The sequence below is a fragment of the Argiope bruennichi genome, chromosome 3 (assembly GCF_947563725.1).
Source record: "Argiope bruennichi chromosome 3, qqArgBrue1.1, whole genome shotgun sequence".
Lineage (NCBI taxonomy): Eukaryota > Metazoa > Arthropoda > Arachnida > Araneae > Araneidae > Argiope > Argiope bruennichi.
The window spans coordinates 62,920,796-62,938,862 of NC_079153.1; the positions used below are offsets into that span (position 1 = coordinate 62,920,796).

General features: G+C 30.6%; 1 protein-coding gene across 1 annotated transcript; it reads left to right on the forward strand.

Annotated features, from left to right (window-relative positions):
• Window positions 1-239: 239 nt before the first annotated feature.
• LOC129963329 (slit homolog 1 protein-like) lies at window positions 240-17,798 on the forward strand. Its single transcript, XM_056077637.1, has 5 exons — window positions 240-416; window positions 3,588-3,998; window positions 9,258-9,593; window positions 12,200-12,348; window positions 17,427-17,798. Exons 2-5 carry the CDS (start codon window positions 3,601-3,603, stop codon window positions 17,639-17,641), a joined length of 1,098 nt encoding a protein of 365 aa, XP_055933612.1. The 5' UTR covers window positions 240-416; window positions 3,588-3,600; the 3' UTR covers window positions 17,642-17,798.
• Window positions 17,799-18,067: the final 269 nt, after the last annotated feature.

The window sequence follows — 18,067 nt, forward strand, 5'->3', positions numbered from 1 at the left end:
TCTTGTTCTTTTAGGTTGCTTTTTATAGTTGTTGTTGTTGTCTTCATCGTGAATTATGTTGTTTCCTTTGCATCATTTCTAATGTCGTGATTTCAAAACACGGCTTGCCAACCACGTTATAAATTACCGATTTATGCTGTTTTCAGCAATGGAGAAAATTGAAAGTGACAGATCGTAATTGGAGCACATTCCCCTACTTCTCCCTCCTCTTGCAGTCGAGCACCACTGTCCTCGAAATCGAATCAGCCAGATGAAACCGGTTTGATAGCGCGACAATAATAGCATCTCAGAAAGAAGGGTATTCCCCGATTCCTGCAGAAGTACGCTTAGCATCTTGAAAAAAAGTTATCACAAGATAAGTAAATCCATTGTAAACAACAAACATAAAATCTATTAAAAAGAATTTTCAACGTTTGGTAAGTAAATTAACTATACATTTTTTTTTTGTATTATAATATGTCTTGAATCATGTTGATAGCATTCTGTCTTCCATTACGATGGTGGCGCTTATACTTTTGAATGTTCTCCATCAAAGAAAGAGTTGAATACTTCTAGCAAAAGAACTTTTAATCTAATAGCATTTCAGACAACGAAAGTTGGCGTGTTCCTTATAGTATGTGTCTTTTCATCTTAATCAATGAAAATGAAGGTAAGTTCAAAATCCAATAGATATGGATTAAGTTGGCTACAAGTGAGTGATTTCATCAGCTTTTCAAAATCTTGCCCTGAAACTTCATAGCAATCTTCCGAATCCCAATTATAAGTTGCTATGAATTTGATGTACTGCTTTTGAAATTTTCATCCCTTTTCTATTTTGATTTTCTCAGCTTCAGAAACCAGGATTGTTCTGGTTAATTCTGGACATACGATTGCTTTACTTGTAATCGTTAAGGAATTAGATAAAGAATTGTATTATTGTATTGTAACAAGACGTCAAAATCATGTCACCTTACCAAAAACGCTGTATATTCTTAAGTCGACACAATCTATTATAAATCTATTTTAAATAAGGAGAAATTGATATACATAGAAATAAAATTCTTGAAATTTTATGAAAAATTTGAACAAATTCAGAACACATATGATAGCAGGACAAAGAATAAAAAAAGGAACAATCTCAATTTATAGAGGATGTTTGGTTTCTTTCCGGAATCGGGAATTCCAACATTTTGGTACTTTTACTATTTTTCATGATTTTCTACTCGGTTTTTGATTAAGAGCAAACTCAGTTGTATACAATGGAAAAAATTAACGATATTTGATTGATATTCTAATAAATTTTCTTTGTGAGAGTTTTCTACTGTTACTTCTAATGTTATTTCAAGAAAAATCAAATATTTTGGATTTTTAATTTTAAAATTTTAACTAAGATTGAAATTGGCTAGAGAATATTTTAAACTTTGAAATAACAGTCTTACAGTTAAAATTGACAAATTATTTTAACTTTGATTTAGACAAAATTGAATGTTGTTCTATGATTAATTTACTATTCTAATACATATTTAATAAAAAAAGATCTTCTTGCAGCTGGATCTAAAAATTCTTTAATTTGAAAGAAAAATTTAATTGTTTTTTAATTTTAAATAAAAAATATTTTATATCAGAAATCTTTCAGTGAACTATTTAATAAGTCACTAAAATTTTTGAAAACCTTCTGGTAAGTTGAAATGTAGTAAACTTGTTTTTCAAAGAGAAGATATAAAAACATTATGTTAAGTTATAAACATAATATTAAATAATGAATTTCTTGCATAAAAAACTTGAGTTTAAACTGAAATTTTGCAAGATCAAAAATTTCTTTTTATTTTCCATACATATTCAGATTATCGAAATAATATTTGCATTACCATGTATCAAATATTTTTGAAAAGTATTTGTATAAAAGAAAAAACAAACGAGAATTCTTAAAATATTTGTAATTCGTAATGTGTACAAATCCATATCTGGATAGTTAGGATTAATGTTTTAGATGTTCACGCGCACTTGGTAAAAATGCTGATTTTATGAAAACGTATTAAATAATTTTACTTCTTTTAGAATTTTTCATATTTTCCTTATTTTTTTATTTTAACTTATTTTAATTGATCTGACGAACTTAATTAAGATTATCCGAATGAAAATAATGAAATGTTACAAATTACGATTAAATGTATTTGCAAAATTATATTTAAGTTCACCGAAGCAAGATAATTAAAGTTACTACAACATGTTTATTAAATATATTGGAAATTACCATATTTTCCATAATCCTTGTAAATATTTTGAATGTGAAATGGACAACATTTAATAAGGCCTCATATATTAATTTTCTCCAAGTTGACTGAAAAAGCAGAAATTAATATTATTGTTGCGACATAAATCGTAAATATTTTATTTAAAAGTAGCTAACGATTATTTTAATAATTATAAATTTTATTTTGTAAATAATTGCAAAATTCAGATTGGCAACAGTGATATTTTTGGAACTTTATATTTGTTGTATTAAAAACGATGCTAGAATTTTGAAAGAAAATAGGTTGATGCAAATTTGATAATATTATCTATAATGTAATAAGATTTATTTTATAGTAAGTTTGTCTGCCTTTTATTTTTGTTGACGCACGAACACAACATTATAATGAACTTTCATAATTTTAAAACTTTTGTTATTTTGCAAATGAGTCATATAAATAAAACTAAAAAGATTTTAATGTAAAAATAATAAAGAACTAAAAAAGACATCGTAACTTGTTAAGTATAGTTACTCTCATATTGCAGCTTGAAAGTGATGCATTATTTATTAATAATATTATAAAATAGAATACAATAGAAATACAATGAAGTTACATGAAATGTATAAAATGTAAACATCTTTTAGCAGTTGCACGGCCGAATGGAAGACACTTTTGAATTTTTTAAACTTTTATTTATTCTATCCCGGCTGGCCTATTGTGTACATGGAAGAAGCGACGAGATACGCCAGGTTCTCGCCCTAATCCTAATCTATGTATCCTAAATCTACATCTCGATACAACAGCAGAAGCCAAAAGAGCTCGACATTTTTCCCTCGGTGATTTTATAATGAGATTTTTATAGAGATTTCTTTGACACGTGTAGATTTAGGATAAGGAAACGCAGGTATCCTTAAAGTTTCTGAAAATATTTTTAATCATAGGCAAAGGTATTTTTAAAAGAATAACTGTAAACATTAATAATTTTTATCTCTTCCCTCGTAGCGTGAAAACCTGCTGATTACAACAGTTTTATAGAGCTCGTGTAGGATAAATTAAATAAGAAAAAGATGGAATTGGATCAGGAAATAAGACACCATTTTAGCATGAAGTTAATATGAGTTGAATTAAGATAAAAATTTGGAAATTAATTAGAATTTAAATTAGATTAAGATATATCATAACATGTATATAATTTTTTTTTTGTATTTTATGTGTTTATAAATCATGTTAAACTTTCAAGATGAACAAATTTTCGAGCAAGAATCAGATTGACTCTGTATTTCCATTAAAAAAGTCAAAATAATTACATTTCTATTTCCAGATTAATTGTAGAACAAAGACATTCATATAAAAGAAATTCTTCCTTCTTTGCAGATATACAATTAAAATGTTTCGTCTGATCCTTTTGGCGACTTTCTTGGCCACTTCAGTTTGGGGCGGAACAATATGTCCTTCAAGGAAAGAAATCTACCCTTGCAGTTGTACTAATATACACATTCATAGAAGAAACATCATAACCATTGTAAACTGTTACCGGCTGGACGATACGAAAGCCTTGAATTCCATTTTTCCTGCTTTGAGGTCCATGGAAATTGACCGCTTCTACTTATATGATTCCTTTTGGAAAGCTCACTTGCTTGGTTCTGCAGGAGAATCGCAGAAAGTTCTGCCTGCTGACTGGATAACGCTGCTCAAAATCAAAGAAATAGAAATTATCGATTCTACCTTGTCGTCTTGTTTTGCATGCGACTGGAAAATAAATTGCAAGAATTCTGTAACCGTAAGGTAATTTAGAATTTTTTTATTTATATTTTGATTGATTGAATTTGGTTATATTGTTTAAAATTTAGTTTGTACGTAGGAAATATATTCAAATTATTAGCATTTTTAAAATTAATTCCTTTACTGAAAATTCAACCTCAAAAATTACGTTTTTCTGTAACTCCTGAAGCATGCTAGCTCCTGGTTTTACACAATGGTATTCAGTATCGAATAGTTGTAATTTTAACTGCCTTAAACTGCTGAGTTTGGAATTCTTTAGTTTTGGTTTACAGTTTCACTTTCGAAATAGGAACTTTCCCGTCTGAGCTGACAGATTGCTAACTTCCTTGTTCGCTTTTTCTTTTTCTTTCACGAATGAAGCGATCATCCTTCGCGTTTCTCTCAAATGTTATTCGCTCATACGCCCTGAGAATTATTTCATCTCTGATGAAGTTAGAAATATTGCTTTAAATTTAAAATATAATGGAACTTCCCTTATCAAACATAATTCGTTTCCGAATTACACAAGTAAAGAGAAACACTCATTAAACCGAATAATTTTTTTCATAAGAATCCATGCAAACTTGAACAATGTGTTCCATTAAAAATGAATTCTGGCAAAAAAATTATAATGTAATTTATTAAATATATGCTTCTTTTAATAAGCAAATTGTCTAAACATTTGTCTTTCCCTACGATTCAAAATCTGGCGAAAATGAAACACAGCATTATCATTAAATGAATGTGTAGTGCTGATAGCTACTCCGTCATTAGAATGTTGCTTTTCTACATACGATGCCACACTTTCCTGTACTTTCAATATCCCCCTCATTTCACTGGAATGCTGTTTGTCTGTGAATGTTATTCTTTCTTCTTCATCTGACAAAGTACCATCTGCAACTTTTTGCTGGGACACAGAATACAGCTCTAAAATTTTTCGGAGTTTTCGGTTTTAACGGCGACCAAAAAGCGCCAAGAAAAAAAATCCGCCAAATTATAAAAATATACTGAAATGCATTATTATAAATATACTGTAATGCAGGAAAAATTTTGAGCGTGCGAATCACGTGCTATGTAGTTTGACGATAGAGATCGCCAAATCGACAAAAAGTTTTCTTGGCTCTTCTTGGTCAGCGTTACAATTGACAAATAACAATTTTTGGTAGTTGTTGCTATGTTTTTCCACCACCTCATCGATATCTTTGCTATCCAACTCTACCAGCTCATCGATATTTTTGCTATCTACCTCTACCAGACCAATCGATATCTTAGTTGCCTACCTCTACCTCATAATCTTGGTTAGAGACACAACCTAGTCAATTAAGGTTTCACGGGCACTTGATCAAACCTCTCGGTGTCGCGTTCGATGACGCTATCAGGCCAAAACAAACACACAACTAAAATTGATACAGGCCAATCCTGCATGTGATGTCACGATGTCTCATCGACAATCGTTCGGCGAAACACTGATCGTTAAACGAATAATTCTTTTGCATTTTTTTTGTGCTTGTTATGCGAATGAGAGGTTTCACTATAAATTGATAAATGCCTTTTCATCATGACCGTATTTTCTTCAAGATGAATCTACGCACACCACAGCGTCGTTTTCTTCGTTGACATGCATTTATTTTATTAAATAGTAATATTACGTTTGTTCACTAATCTTTTAAGAAGGCACTTTGTTCCATGAAAATCTTTGAATTAGTGATATTTTCATATTCTCCAGACTTGATTGAAATGTATGAACTGAGGAAGGAACTGCCAAAGGAAAATTTTATACTTCTTTTCGGTTAAAGGAAACTGATATAATAATCTATAAGCCACTAATATTAGCAGCTCCTTTTTATCTCATTAATAAATTGCAATTAACTCACTCAATCAATTAATATTAAATGGAAATTATTCATAGAAAATGAAAAAGAAAGATAATTAGTTGCAGTAATTTCTATCTTTAAAACTACAAGAAAACTATTTTCCAATGAGCTTAGCAGTTTTGAATTGTAAAAAGTGCAAATGGCGCAATAAGTCCAAATTTCTCACCACAAAGGTAGGAAGACATTTTATTCCAATGAAATGTATATGAAACAATTCCATGATTTATATACCAGACCTTTATTAGAGTCAGGTTTCGGACATACTCTCCTCTTCTACAAAAGACAGACTTTTCAATCAGTCCATCGTGGACAAATAAAGGATTCAATATACTGAAAAACAGTTACCAATTGTTATTTTCGATTAAATACCACACAGTAGATAAATTTCCTCATTTCATATTTTTTTTTACTTTTTTTTATCCTAACAACGAATGATCATTCTTTATAAAGCATTCTTTTTATACAACTGCCATACAAGCCTTAGACAGTTTATCCACAAAACTAGGACAACATCAACTGAATTTCATATTGCCAAGAAAATTATATTAATCATTGTCAATCAAGTTTATGAAGAATTATAGTGGTTGCCAAAAGTATTGATCTTTTTGGAAAAAGTGCAATTTTCAGATTCATTGACTCATAACTGCAATTTTATTAAGATAATTATTATCTTAAAGTTATATATATCATTTTAAAGGTAATTTAAATAAAATTATTTAAAAAATAATTTAACATTATATTATTGTAGAAAATAATTTTCTACAATAATATAATGTTTTAGAACAACAGTTATAAAGGCGGAAAAAAGAAACATAAAAGTAATAACATAGACAAAAATTCTCACATATAACAGTTAATTGTCCGATAACCTTTAGTATCAAATAATCTTGCAATGTCGTTTCATAGAATTTCCCCAAGCTTTTAGTTCTTCATCTGTTTTTATGTTCCTGATCTGATTGAATCATTGCTTTATTTAAAAGCGTTTCATTCCTCTGTTGTTTCTGCGGAACAAGTATCTTTAGCCCACTCTATAGATTTCCGATTGAATCGGGACTATTCCAACAATGAAATATGATTGCCTTGAAACCAATTTATTTTATGGAATGGTAACATGGCATAGAAATTAATACTGATGAAATATAAATTCCTCATTATCTGGGGAAAACACGTAATTAAGACAGTAGTTTTGGAATAAGTGCTTTTTTTATGTATTTTAGAGTATTTATATTCTCACTTATCGCCTTTGGCGACAAGTTGGTTCGTCACGAACATTGATTATCTTTAATTTTATTTAAATCGTTTCGATATAACTTCATACCCATGATACTGTTAAATTTTCAGCTATTCAAGATATGTTGCTTCAACTGTTTTATATATGCTCTGCTCATTATGTGCATGATACTTTCTAATAGGGACTAGTCCCATGACATTAGGTCCTATTAAAAATGCAAATGTGTGATTCATCCATCTTTTAGATTTCGTGATATTATAACTTCGCTTTTTTTTTCATCCTGCTCCTAAATTATACAGGTATTAAATAAAATCCTTATTCTGTAACTTTCAACAAGGAGAGAAAATCATGAGATCAAATAATTAAGGGGAAAAAATGAAAATGATTTGAACTTCAGAATAATAGTGTAATCTATTGTTGGAAATTAATCAAGAAAATATTTTTAAAAATTACGAAAATTCGCAGTTGTTAAATTAGTATAATTAAAAAGACAATTTTTAAAAATCGTTAAACAGTGTAAAATATATTTTTGTACAAATGTCATCGCGATAAAATGCCAAAAAGTCAGCTTATTTTTTTTAATGAATTCTAACAATCTGTATCGAATGATCGTCGCTTCACTTCACATTGCATTGTGTCATTTCACTTTGCATTCTCACTCACGGTTTTTTTTTTTTTTTTTTTCTTCTTCTTCTTTCTGTCACGTAAATGCAGTCCTTTCTTCTTCTTTGATACAACATCATGGAAAAGACCATAACCGTCCCAGTCAGTTTACGCCTGACAACTGTAGACTTGTTAAATGTCAGCTTTTTTTTCAGAGTTGGAGTTCTCTAATCTTTGTAAGTGTTTCAGCCTCCTGATGTGATAAGCTTTAATGATGAAATACAGTCTTTAACCTATCTATTATCACTTGTTATTTTGCACCTTTTCCAGCCTTTATCAATTTAGTTTCATTTGAGTTTCTTTACATATTTTTTAAAAATTTAGAAATATCGTCCTTAGTTAAATTCCAGTCAGTTTTCTTTCTAATTTTTTTATAACTAAAGTCTTTTTTTGTGCTTTAACAAAACTTTACATCTATTTTTAGATGTGCAATCAACTTTTGCCACAATTCTTTTATTTTTTACGTTTTGAAAACACAAAAGGAAACAATATAACAACAATGGCCAACTTAATAACAGTCAAAAATTTATGGAAAAACGACTTTCTTCAAGCTACAAAACATGCAATGAATTCAATTAATAACATGATATCATGTTATTGACTGCCCAAAACTATCAAGTTCATTGGCTACATTCAAATGAAGAAAAGCTCTCTCATCAATTGGAGCAAGATATGCTTCTTTATTTTGGCTCCTTCGCTATAACTTTTTTTTAAAAAATGATGTTATGTGAATGTAATTTAATGAATAAATTACATTTTTGTTTAAATTATCTTTAAAATGATAAATAGCTTTATGGTATTTATGAATCAAGAAATCACCAAATACACTTTTTCAGAAATATTTCCACAATTTGGATTACCACTATACGTCATCTTTGAATTTGGTGAAATGAATTCTTCACTTCTGTTAAATCATTGCTATATTTTGGCAGAACAATGGAGAACTTACAAATATAATTTATAGAATTCCATTGCATAACAAATCAATATTCATTGTTATCAAACCATTTGGTATGCAATACTACTTATAATTATGAATACTTTTGTGAAAACTTTAAAAATAATTATACTTAGCAGATTTCATATCATTAATGTCAAATCAACTATCTGTGCCATTAACCCAAAAAAAGGGACCTGTGAACTATAATGGACGAATCCTTCATTTCATAGAACATTTAAACAACTAATTTTTTTGAAATATATAGATACATCCTTTTACTTTTTACCAAACTTACATTTATGAAACAAACTCATAAAATTTAATGTTAAAAACAAGCATATCATTACCACCATTTTCTTAGCCATATTACAAAAGCTGGAACACTTACAGTAATTTTATAAATTTTAACACTTGTTCTATATATCATTATCATTAAGAAGAAAAAAAAAGAATAATCTTTTTTTAAAATGTTTATTCTTGTTACAAATAATAAAATAGATTTCTCATCAATTTCTGTTTAAAACAAGAAATGAATGTATGGATACAATCATATTCTTTTCTTTTGATAATTTTAGCTTCAAAGTTACGAACAGTTCATCTTCGGAGCGGATATGCTCTTTGTGCGATGCCGGAAGAGGCAACAAGAGTCCGTGGACAGGATGCATGAGCTACTTGAAGGAGTTTCATTTCAACTACGGAAAACTAAGCACTTTCGGAATTGATTTCTTTCCCATGGCCATGAGAGAACTCATAACTTTGAATCTGTCTTACAACCAGATAGTCAAAGTTGACTCCAATGTTCTCAAGAATCTCCCAAAATTGAAAAACCTCGACCTGTCTCACAATGCAATCGAGTTCTTTGACCACATATTTACCAGTCAAGAAACTTTATTAGAACACCTTGATGTGAGGTGAGTATCTAATTTCTCATACTATTCATAATGGAAGTTTGTACGCAAAAGAGATAGATATCAAAAAAAATGTACAAAAGTTTTTTGCATAATATAGGGAGAGGCTAGATTTTATGAAATTGAGAAAGGAGAAGTAAGAATATATTCTGAGATAAAGAACCCATAGAAATTTCCGTTGTCCCTCTGACCAGCACCAACAAGAATCCAATTACTTGAAAAAGGAATTTGAAAGACTTAAATATCCAGCTAGTTCAGATCCCGGCTCGACGGACCATTGATTAGGCAGTGTAGGGTTGTAATGAAATACGATACCAGTTGTTCAAATATAACATTTAATTCAGTGACAAAGAAGGTGGTGCTTGGTTCACTACGCTAGCTACATTCAGCATACAGCTCTTTACTGCTTACATAGGAAGAAAAAATCACATTATAAAAAGTTTCAACACTGCACCAGCGCCATCTTGTGGAAGGAATCTCGTAATACTGACTGCTTATACTTTGGTCATTTGACATTGATATTAAGATACTACAATCATGAATATGATGGAAATTAATGATATTCTTAGGAATTCTACTATTTAACTATCATTAAGTATTGTAATCGGGTGCCATTTTCTATGCCCAGTATAACTTGAGTAAAAAAATTCTTCAGGAATTAATTTTTTTTTAAATCATTATTCTTAGGAATTCTACTATTTAACTATCATTAAGTATTGTAATCGGGTGCCATTTTCTATGCCCAGTATAACTTGAGTAAAAAAATTCTTCAGGAATTAATTTTTTTTAAAATCATTATTCTTAGGATATTAGGAATTCTACTATTTAACTATCATTAAGTATTGTAATCGGGTGCCATTTTCTATGCCCAGTATAACTTGAGTAAAAAAATTCTTCAGGAATTAATTTTTTTAAAAATCATTATTCTTAGGAATTCTACTATTTAACTATCATTAAGTATTGTAATCGGGTGCCATTTTCTATGCCCAGTATAACTTGAGTAAAAACTATCATTAAGTATTGTAATCGGGTGCCATTTTCTATGCCCAGTATAACTTGAGTAAAAAAATTCTTCAGGAATTAATTTTTTTTTAAATCATTATTCTTAGAATATTAGGAATTCTACTATTTAACTATCATTAAGTATTGTAATCGGGTGCCATTTTCTATGCCCAGTATAACTTGAGTAAAAAAATTCTTCAGGAATTAATTTTTTTTTTAAAATCATTATTCTTAGGAATTCTACTATTTAACTATCATTAAGTATTGTAATCGGGTGCCATTTTCTATGCCCAGTATAACTTGAGTAAAAAAATTCTTCAGGAATTAATTTTTTAAAAAATCATTATTCTTAGGATATTCTTAGGAATTCTACTATTAAAATATCATTAAATATTGTAATCGGGTGCCATTTTCTATGCCCAGTATAACTTGAGTAAAAAAATTCTTCAGGAATTAATTTTTTAAAAAAATCATTATTCTTAGGATATTCTTAGGAATTCTACTATTTAACTATCATTAAGTATTGTAATCGGGTGCCATTTTCTATGCCCAGTATAACTTGAGTAAAAAAATTCTTCAGAAATTAATTTTTTTAAAAATCATTATTCTTAGGATATTCTTAGGAATTCTACTATTAAACTATCATTAAGTATTGTAATCGGGTGCCATTTTCTATGCCCAGTATAACTTGAGTAAAAAAATTCTTCAGGAATTAATTTTTAAAAAAATTAAATCTAGTTAATTTTTTAAATTAAGTCTAGTTCATTTTTAAAGGTAACTTCAAAATTAAAAATTAAAGTGAAAATTCTAATTCTACGAAAAGAATCAAAATGTTGATATTACCCAGATTAATCTGGTAAGGTTGGTTTCCTGGGCCACCGATAAAGTAATTACTCTTAATAAAATATTGTATAATATCAAAAATAATAATATCAAAACATAGAATACCGTATAATGTCAAAACGTCATATAATATCAAAACAAAACACACACACAAACACACACTAAAAATGGCATATACAGTTCATTCAGAAATATCTTACAAAAAAAAAGGTGAATTACTGATATCGGTTTACTGAAAATGTCTGGTATCAGAGGGTACAGAACAGGAACTTTTTATTTATAATATCCTATGCCATACAACGGGCGATTTTTTTTTTGCAATTCACGCACAAAAAGCTTAAATTCTTAACACATGCTTATCGTGTGATAAAGATACTTAAGATTCTCTTTCCTAAGCCGACACGTAATAAAGAAATCCCTATCAGAATCTCATTGTAAAATCACTGAAGGGAAAAAAATTTGGCACTTTGCCCTTAGATCGCGATGTTAAAAGACGTCATTTTATCATCATTTCGCTTCTCATTTGTACATATTATGGCTCCCGTGGTGAAAAAAAAAAATCGAAATTAAAATTTCAAAAGTTTCTTCATTTCGGCCACGCATCTACAAAATTATGTCTACACACGTGTATATTCACTAAGTTGCTCATGTATATTCACATATGTATATTCATTAAGTGGCAGAGATATCTGTATCTCCCTTTATCTCCTGTCATTAGGCCATTCCTAACAAGCAGAGCTAAATGTAATGTTTCCTTCTTTCAGCTGGAACTTCATCAAAACTATTGGTCCCGATCTCTTCTCTTCTTTGCCCAGGCTGAAAACTTTTAAAGCTGATAACAATGGCATTGCTGAACTGAAACGAAGTGAGTGGGAAAAGGTCCCTGACAGCCTGAAAAATATCGATCTCAGGGGTAAGTGATTTTATATTGTTTTATTTCTTTACTGCTCTGTATAGAATGAAATTTGACTTTTAATGTTGAAAGCACTTGCTTTTTTAATGTTAACAATTAAGGCTAATTGTCCCAATTTCCTATTTTAATAAGAATTAAAGCTAATTATCCCAATTTCCAATTTTAATCATAATAATTAAGACTAATTGTCCCAATGTGCAATTTTAACCATAATAATTAAGGCTAATTGTCCCTATTTCCAATTTTCATGAAAATAATTAAGGCTAATTGTCCCAATTTTAATAATAATAATTAATTCTGCAAGTATGCGCTTTGATTTTCATATGGTAGCCATTGAACGTATTAAAAACCGATAATTAGTCGAATAATAAATTTCAGTAAACAATGGAAAAAGAATATAATATCTATGTTAATTCGGAATTATCGAAGTTCAAATTCTGTTGAATGCCTAGGCATTTTTAAGCAAAGTGCGATTAATATTTTACACATTTCTTATGCATTCTTTGCAATGTCAAATGAAAAAAACAAGGAAATTCTGATATAGTACTCTGTTTCAATTTTTATAAGAAATAAGTGCAATTCAAAATAAAGTTATTTTTTTTTGTTAATAAATAAAATTATTTCATTTCATTGTGTTTTCATTAATAAGATAGGCATTTTGCATAACTTTCATTTTTCTTTATGTATTCCAAATAAAAAGTTTTTTTAATGGCATTTTAAGTTTTAAAACTTTTATTAATTTGAAAGGAAGAAACGGAGTTCAATAATTCTCATTCAAATAACTCTCATATGTCATACTGGTAAAAAAAAAAAAAAAATCCTGGCATTCTATAAAATATTAGTATTTTATTCGTTGCAGCAATTAACTTATTCTTTGGCAAGATTTGCAATTTATTTAGTTTTACTTATCTTTACATTTTGAAATAACATCAAGATTATTTTGATACCGCTCATAATTTTTAACCGTGGTTATTATAAAGGGAGCGGCACCTCACCTTTAACTTCATTCTTACCAAATTTTCAAGCCACGCCACCCCCATGGCATTTGACCTCAAGCACTAACCGTGCACCACGCTTGTTTAAATTATAGTTCTTCAGTGAAATAAGAGTACCGAACCTGGAGCAACAAAACCTTTCCATAAATGCACCATAGCTCAATAATTCTGAGAAAGAAAAGGAGAATCCAAGGTCAAATGAAAATTCTAATTTATGGTATCTCATTCTTGAGTATCGTTACTTCACGGCGATGTTGATATAGTAAGTCGTGATAAATTACTCAAGTGAAATGATCAAACAAGATTTACAATGCATTTCTCTATTTATAATCTCTTGAGTAGAATAACATTAGGCATGTATATTTTAGCTATCTATACTTATATAAAGCTCAATATGTGTGTGTGGGTGTGTGTGTTGGCGCTCTACAGGCCAGACCGTTTGACCTACAGCTACCAAATTTGGTACATGTATACCTTGGAGGTCGGGAATGTGCACCTGGGGTCCCTGTTTTTGAATTTTTAGTTAGAATATTAATTATTAATTAAAAACTAACTTTCCCGCCAAAAAAATCTCTATTTTCCCCACCGCCAAATGAGTAAAGCTTCAGTTTTTATTCCCACGCTAATGAGGCTAGGCTTAAGATTTTTAGGCCGATTATTTCAAACGATTCTGTTTATTTTCTTAATGTCTGATGCATTTAAAATTAAACATTGTTAATTAATCATTCTTTCAGATTCATTCTGAAGTTCTTTTGAATTAAAATAAAACAGAATAAAGGAAATTAAAAATTTCTAATCTGCATAGCGTCACCCCAACTGGCGTAGAAAAATTCACGCATTTGCGTTACCGTAACTGGCGTTGAAAATTCACGCATGCGCATTGTTTTCTGATTGTTGACAATATTATCAACGGATGATTCTTGATTCAAATTATTTTTAGGTTATTTGCATGCTTTTGTAATTAAATTGTATTTATGTTATATATATATATATATATATATATATATATATATATATATATATATATATATATATATATATATATATATATATATATATATATATATATATATATATATATATATATATATATATATATATATATATATGACTAGTATTGTATATAACTTATATATTTTTTGTATATAAGTAGGAATTGCATAAAATATTTAATTATTAAAATTTTAATGAACATTAAGATTGGCTAACCGGCTGGTCGCCAAAGGCGGCTAGTTTGCAATAAAGAAACTCTAATATATATATATATATATATATATTTACTTCTATATGCGTAAAGTAAACAAAGGAAATAGTATAAATATGTAAACATAAGAAACTTTTGAAATTTAACTAAGATTTATTTCATCATGGGAGGCATATTATGTACAAGAGAAAAGCCAAAAGAACAATACGTCAGTCTACATCACGAGACCTGAGCAAAAGAGACAGAAATTTGTCCCTTCAGTGATTGTACTCTGAGATTCTTATAGGGATTTCTTTGCCACGTTCCGATTTAGGCAAGGAAATCTTACGCAATTTTTTAAAGATGCGCCATTTTTAAGGATTTTTTATTCCTTCGTTAAAGACCTGAGAACGAAAGAGTCCGCAATTTGATAAGCGCGTGTTAGAAATAATTAAATACAAAAAGAGAGAATTGGAACAGGAAATAAGAGAACATTTTATGATGAAGTTATAACAAAGTTCCAGCTTTCTCGTGTATTTCCAGCTACTACTCTTAAAAGGGCTGACCACCTTTTCGCCTAGGCCTGAGTAGCCGTTTTAGTTAAAGGGTCTGGATCAATAGTAATCATTTTGTAGAAATAATTCAACAAACAATCAAATTCTAGATTATTGTATAAATTCTCATATATTTATATACGCAGATTAAAATAATAAGCATGAAAATAAAATCGAGTTTCATTCGTCCATGGCGCACGACGCGCTTTTTCCTCTCGTCCCTGTCTTCTTTCCTCCCGTCAATGCTCTCCAGGACGACCTTGGAATCCGAGATATAAAATATGCCCAGATATCTCCCTTTTGGGTGCTAGAACCATGGCCGATCCTTACTGTTATTATGGACTATTTTAAGATAAAAAATTAAGAAATTAATGAAAATTTAAATTAGATTTAAAACTATCATTGCATTTATAAATATTGTTACGGATTACTCCTTCCGTCGGGGTTCTTTTGTTGATCGATGAAATAAACAGTCCTTTAGTAATAAACGACAACTTTTTTTAAACATGAAGACTCTAACACAAAGAAAGACGACAGATATATACAGCCGAGACGAAGACAGCAACATACAATAGCACACTACAACATACAGTAGCCCACAAGTAGTAATCTGTAGTAATAACAACCACAGTATACAAAGCGGCCAGACATAATTCAGCAGAAAAAGGGAATTCGTGTAGCTTCACTCTATGGCCTCTCCAAACGTCGCAATTCTTCACTGTCTCCTCGCTTTAGCTGTATCCAACTGCCGACTCACTAATATACGAATGGGCTACTCCACATATGACTCGATGCTGCTTCTACAATAAACGCCAGGGCTCGGCACACAGCTCAGTTCAGCAATCGCTTGAGCTCCACCAAAGCTTGTTCTTCGCTGGACTATTCCGCGGTTGCTTCGTTATCCTCTCGGCGTGGAGGATAACGTAGCAACGTAACGTCAATCGTAGTCGTGGAACGAATGTTCCACGACTACGATTGATTTCAAGCTTGAGATTGCCGGTCTTTTATAGTTTCCGGGAGGCGGGCAGAGGAGGTCCTGGACCAATCAGGTGTATCTCGGTTCCTAATGGATGAATCGCTAAAATTCTCGAAAGTTTCCAGTAATATCTAATTTGTTGCCAAAGTCGCCAAATGGTTGCTAAATTTGTCGCCAAGCTCTGAGATCACTAACTCGGCGCCCAATCAGCACCCAATAGAGTTAATCATAAAACGGTCTTTCCAATGATTGAACTAACCGTGCTAGGAAGCAACATTACAGGTTTGTAACAATATAAATTGATTTTCAATATTTTGGTGAAATTCCTCTTTGTAGACATCGCTGAGGCCAATAAACTATTTTTGAAAAGAGGAAGTGCGGTATTTTATCTTTACACCAAATTTATATGTATCATGTTCTAGATAGAATACCCGAATAATCCTTCCGTGTTCATGTCAACTCAGAAATATAATATGTTGGTTGAGTGAATTTTTGCATATATCAACAGAATTGTAGATTTATCTAATTTTTAAAGGATTTTAGACCATGTCTTTCGGTCTACTTACTTATATATATTCGAAATCAAAAAACTCAAACTTAGCCAATTGTTTAAATAAAATTTCATATGTCACCTTGTCACCAAAATTTTAAATATGAAAAACAAATTTCGGACTGAATCAGTCGGAGAGTTGACTGTCTGTCGCTTTACTGATTACTGTACATGCAAATATAGCAATTCGAAAATGGAACATGTTAGTTAAATGAAATTCTTGACATCAAAATTGTAGATATGTATCTAATTCTTGACACAATCCAAAATAAATGCTCAATTTTCTTTACTTTTACTAAGCTAAATACAAAGTTTATGCCTTTTCTATGCTAAAAACCTTAAAGCGGCTACTAAACCGATACACGAAAAAATCTGAATAACCGGATCTCCGCACCAGCAACACTGAGGGAAAATATAGTTGAGTCCTAAAGGCCATCACCGGCCACGGTACAACCCTTACCTTGGTAAGTACGTTTCGTCATTGATGGGAGGAACCAGACTCCCACCTTTTTCTGTAGCCAACAGGGTGGCGAGAACCAACTACCGTAGCCGGTAGTTTCTGATCCTCAATTATGTGGTGCTCCCCCCGGGGGATTAGTATAAAGGAATTTAAAAGAAAACATACACCGTTTTTCCCCCTTGCTCCACAATTTATGACAAGAAAGGTAATTCTTTTTAACCTTAAAATGTATAAAAGACAAATCAAATTAAATAAGTTTATCGGGATTATCAAAGAAAATTGACATTTTAAATGGATATATCAACTCATCAATTTCTAATGCTATAATGCTTCAATAACAAACTGGCTGCTTTTTTACAGAAAATCCCATTCATTGTGATTGTAACATCAGGTGGATCAACAGCACTTTCAACATCAATGTCGTTTTCCAAGGCACTTGCTCCACCCCCAGCGATTACGAAGGATCGCCCATCAGAAGAGCATCCCGTTTCTTGCTAGAAAGATGCGATTCACTTGGACGAATGGGAACAAGAAAGCCAACTCAAAAATCACGTCATGCAAGACGAAGGCCATAATGTTTTGCAGCAAATAACAAAGAACATTTTTCCATATGTGTGTTACCATATTTTTTTTTTTTTCTGCTTGTAACTTTGTCAGAATTTTAATTTTTAGTAAACGCTTTCATTTGTACTGCAATGTAGAATAGATGTTTTATAAACTGATTCAAAATTCCACTAGTTGATTTTTTAGAAGAAATGTAGAAGTAATTATATAACTGAAAACATCTATGTTTACAGCACTTATATTTCCAAGTGTGCATGAAACAATGTGGACAACTAGCTTAACAACAATTATACTCATGCAATAGTTCCATTAATATTTAGTTTATTCTATTAATGTCCCATTTTAAAGCTACTCGAAGGCTGTTTGTTTTACGAACATAATTTTTAACCATAGAAAAGGGTGCGGACGACAACTGCGCCGACACTCACCCCCCATTC

Coding starts and splice junctions, on each gene's coding strand:
- LOC129963329 (XM_056077637.1), top strand. CDS start 3,601: ATGTTTCGTCTGATCCTTTTGGCGACTTTCTTGGCCACTTCAGTTTGG. Junction 3,999..9,257: donor AAGAATTCTGTAACCGTAAG/GTAATTTAGAAT, acceptor TGATAATTTTAG/CTTCAAAGTTACGAACAGTT. Junction 12,349..17,426: donor GAAAAATATCGATCTCAGGG/GTAAGTGATTTT, acceptor GCTTTTTTACAG/AAAATCCCATTCATTGTGAT.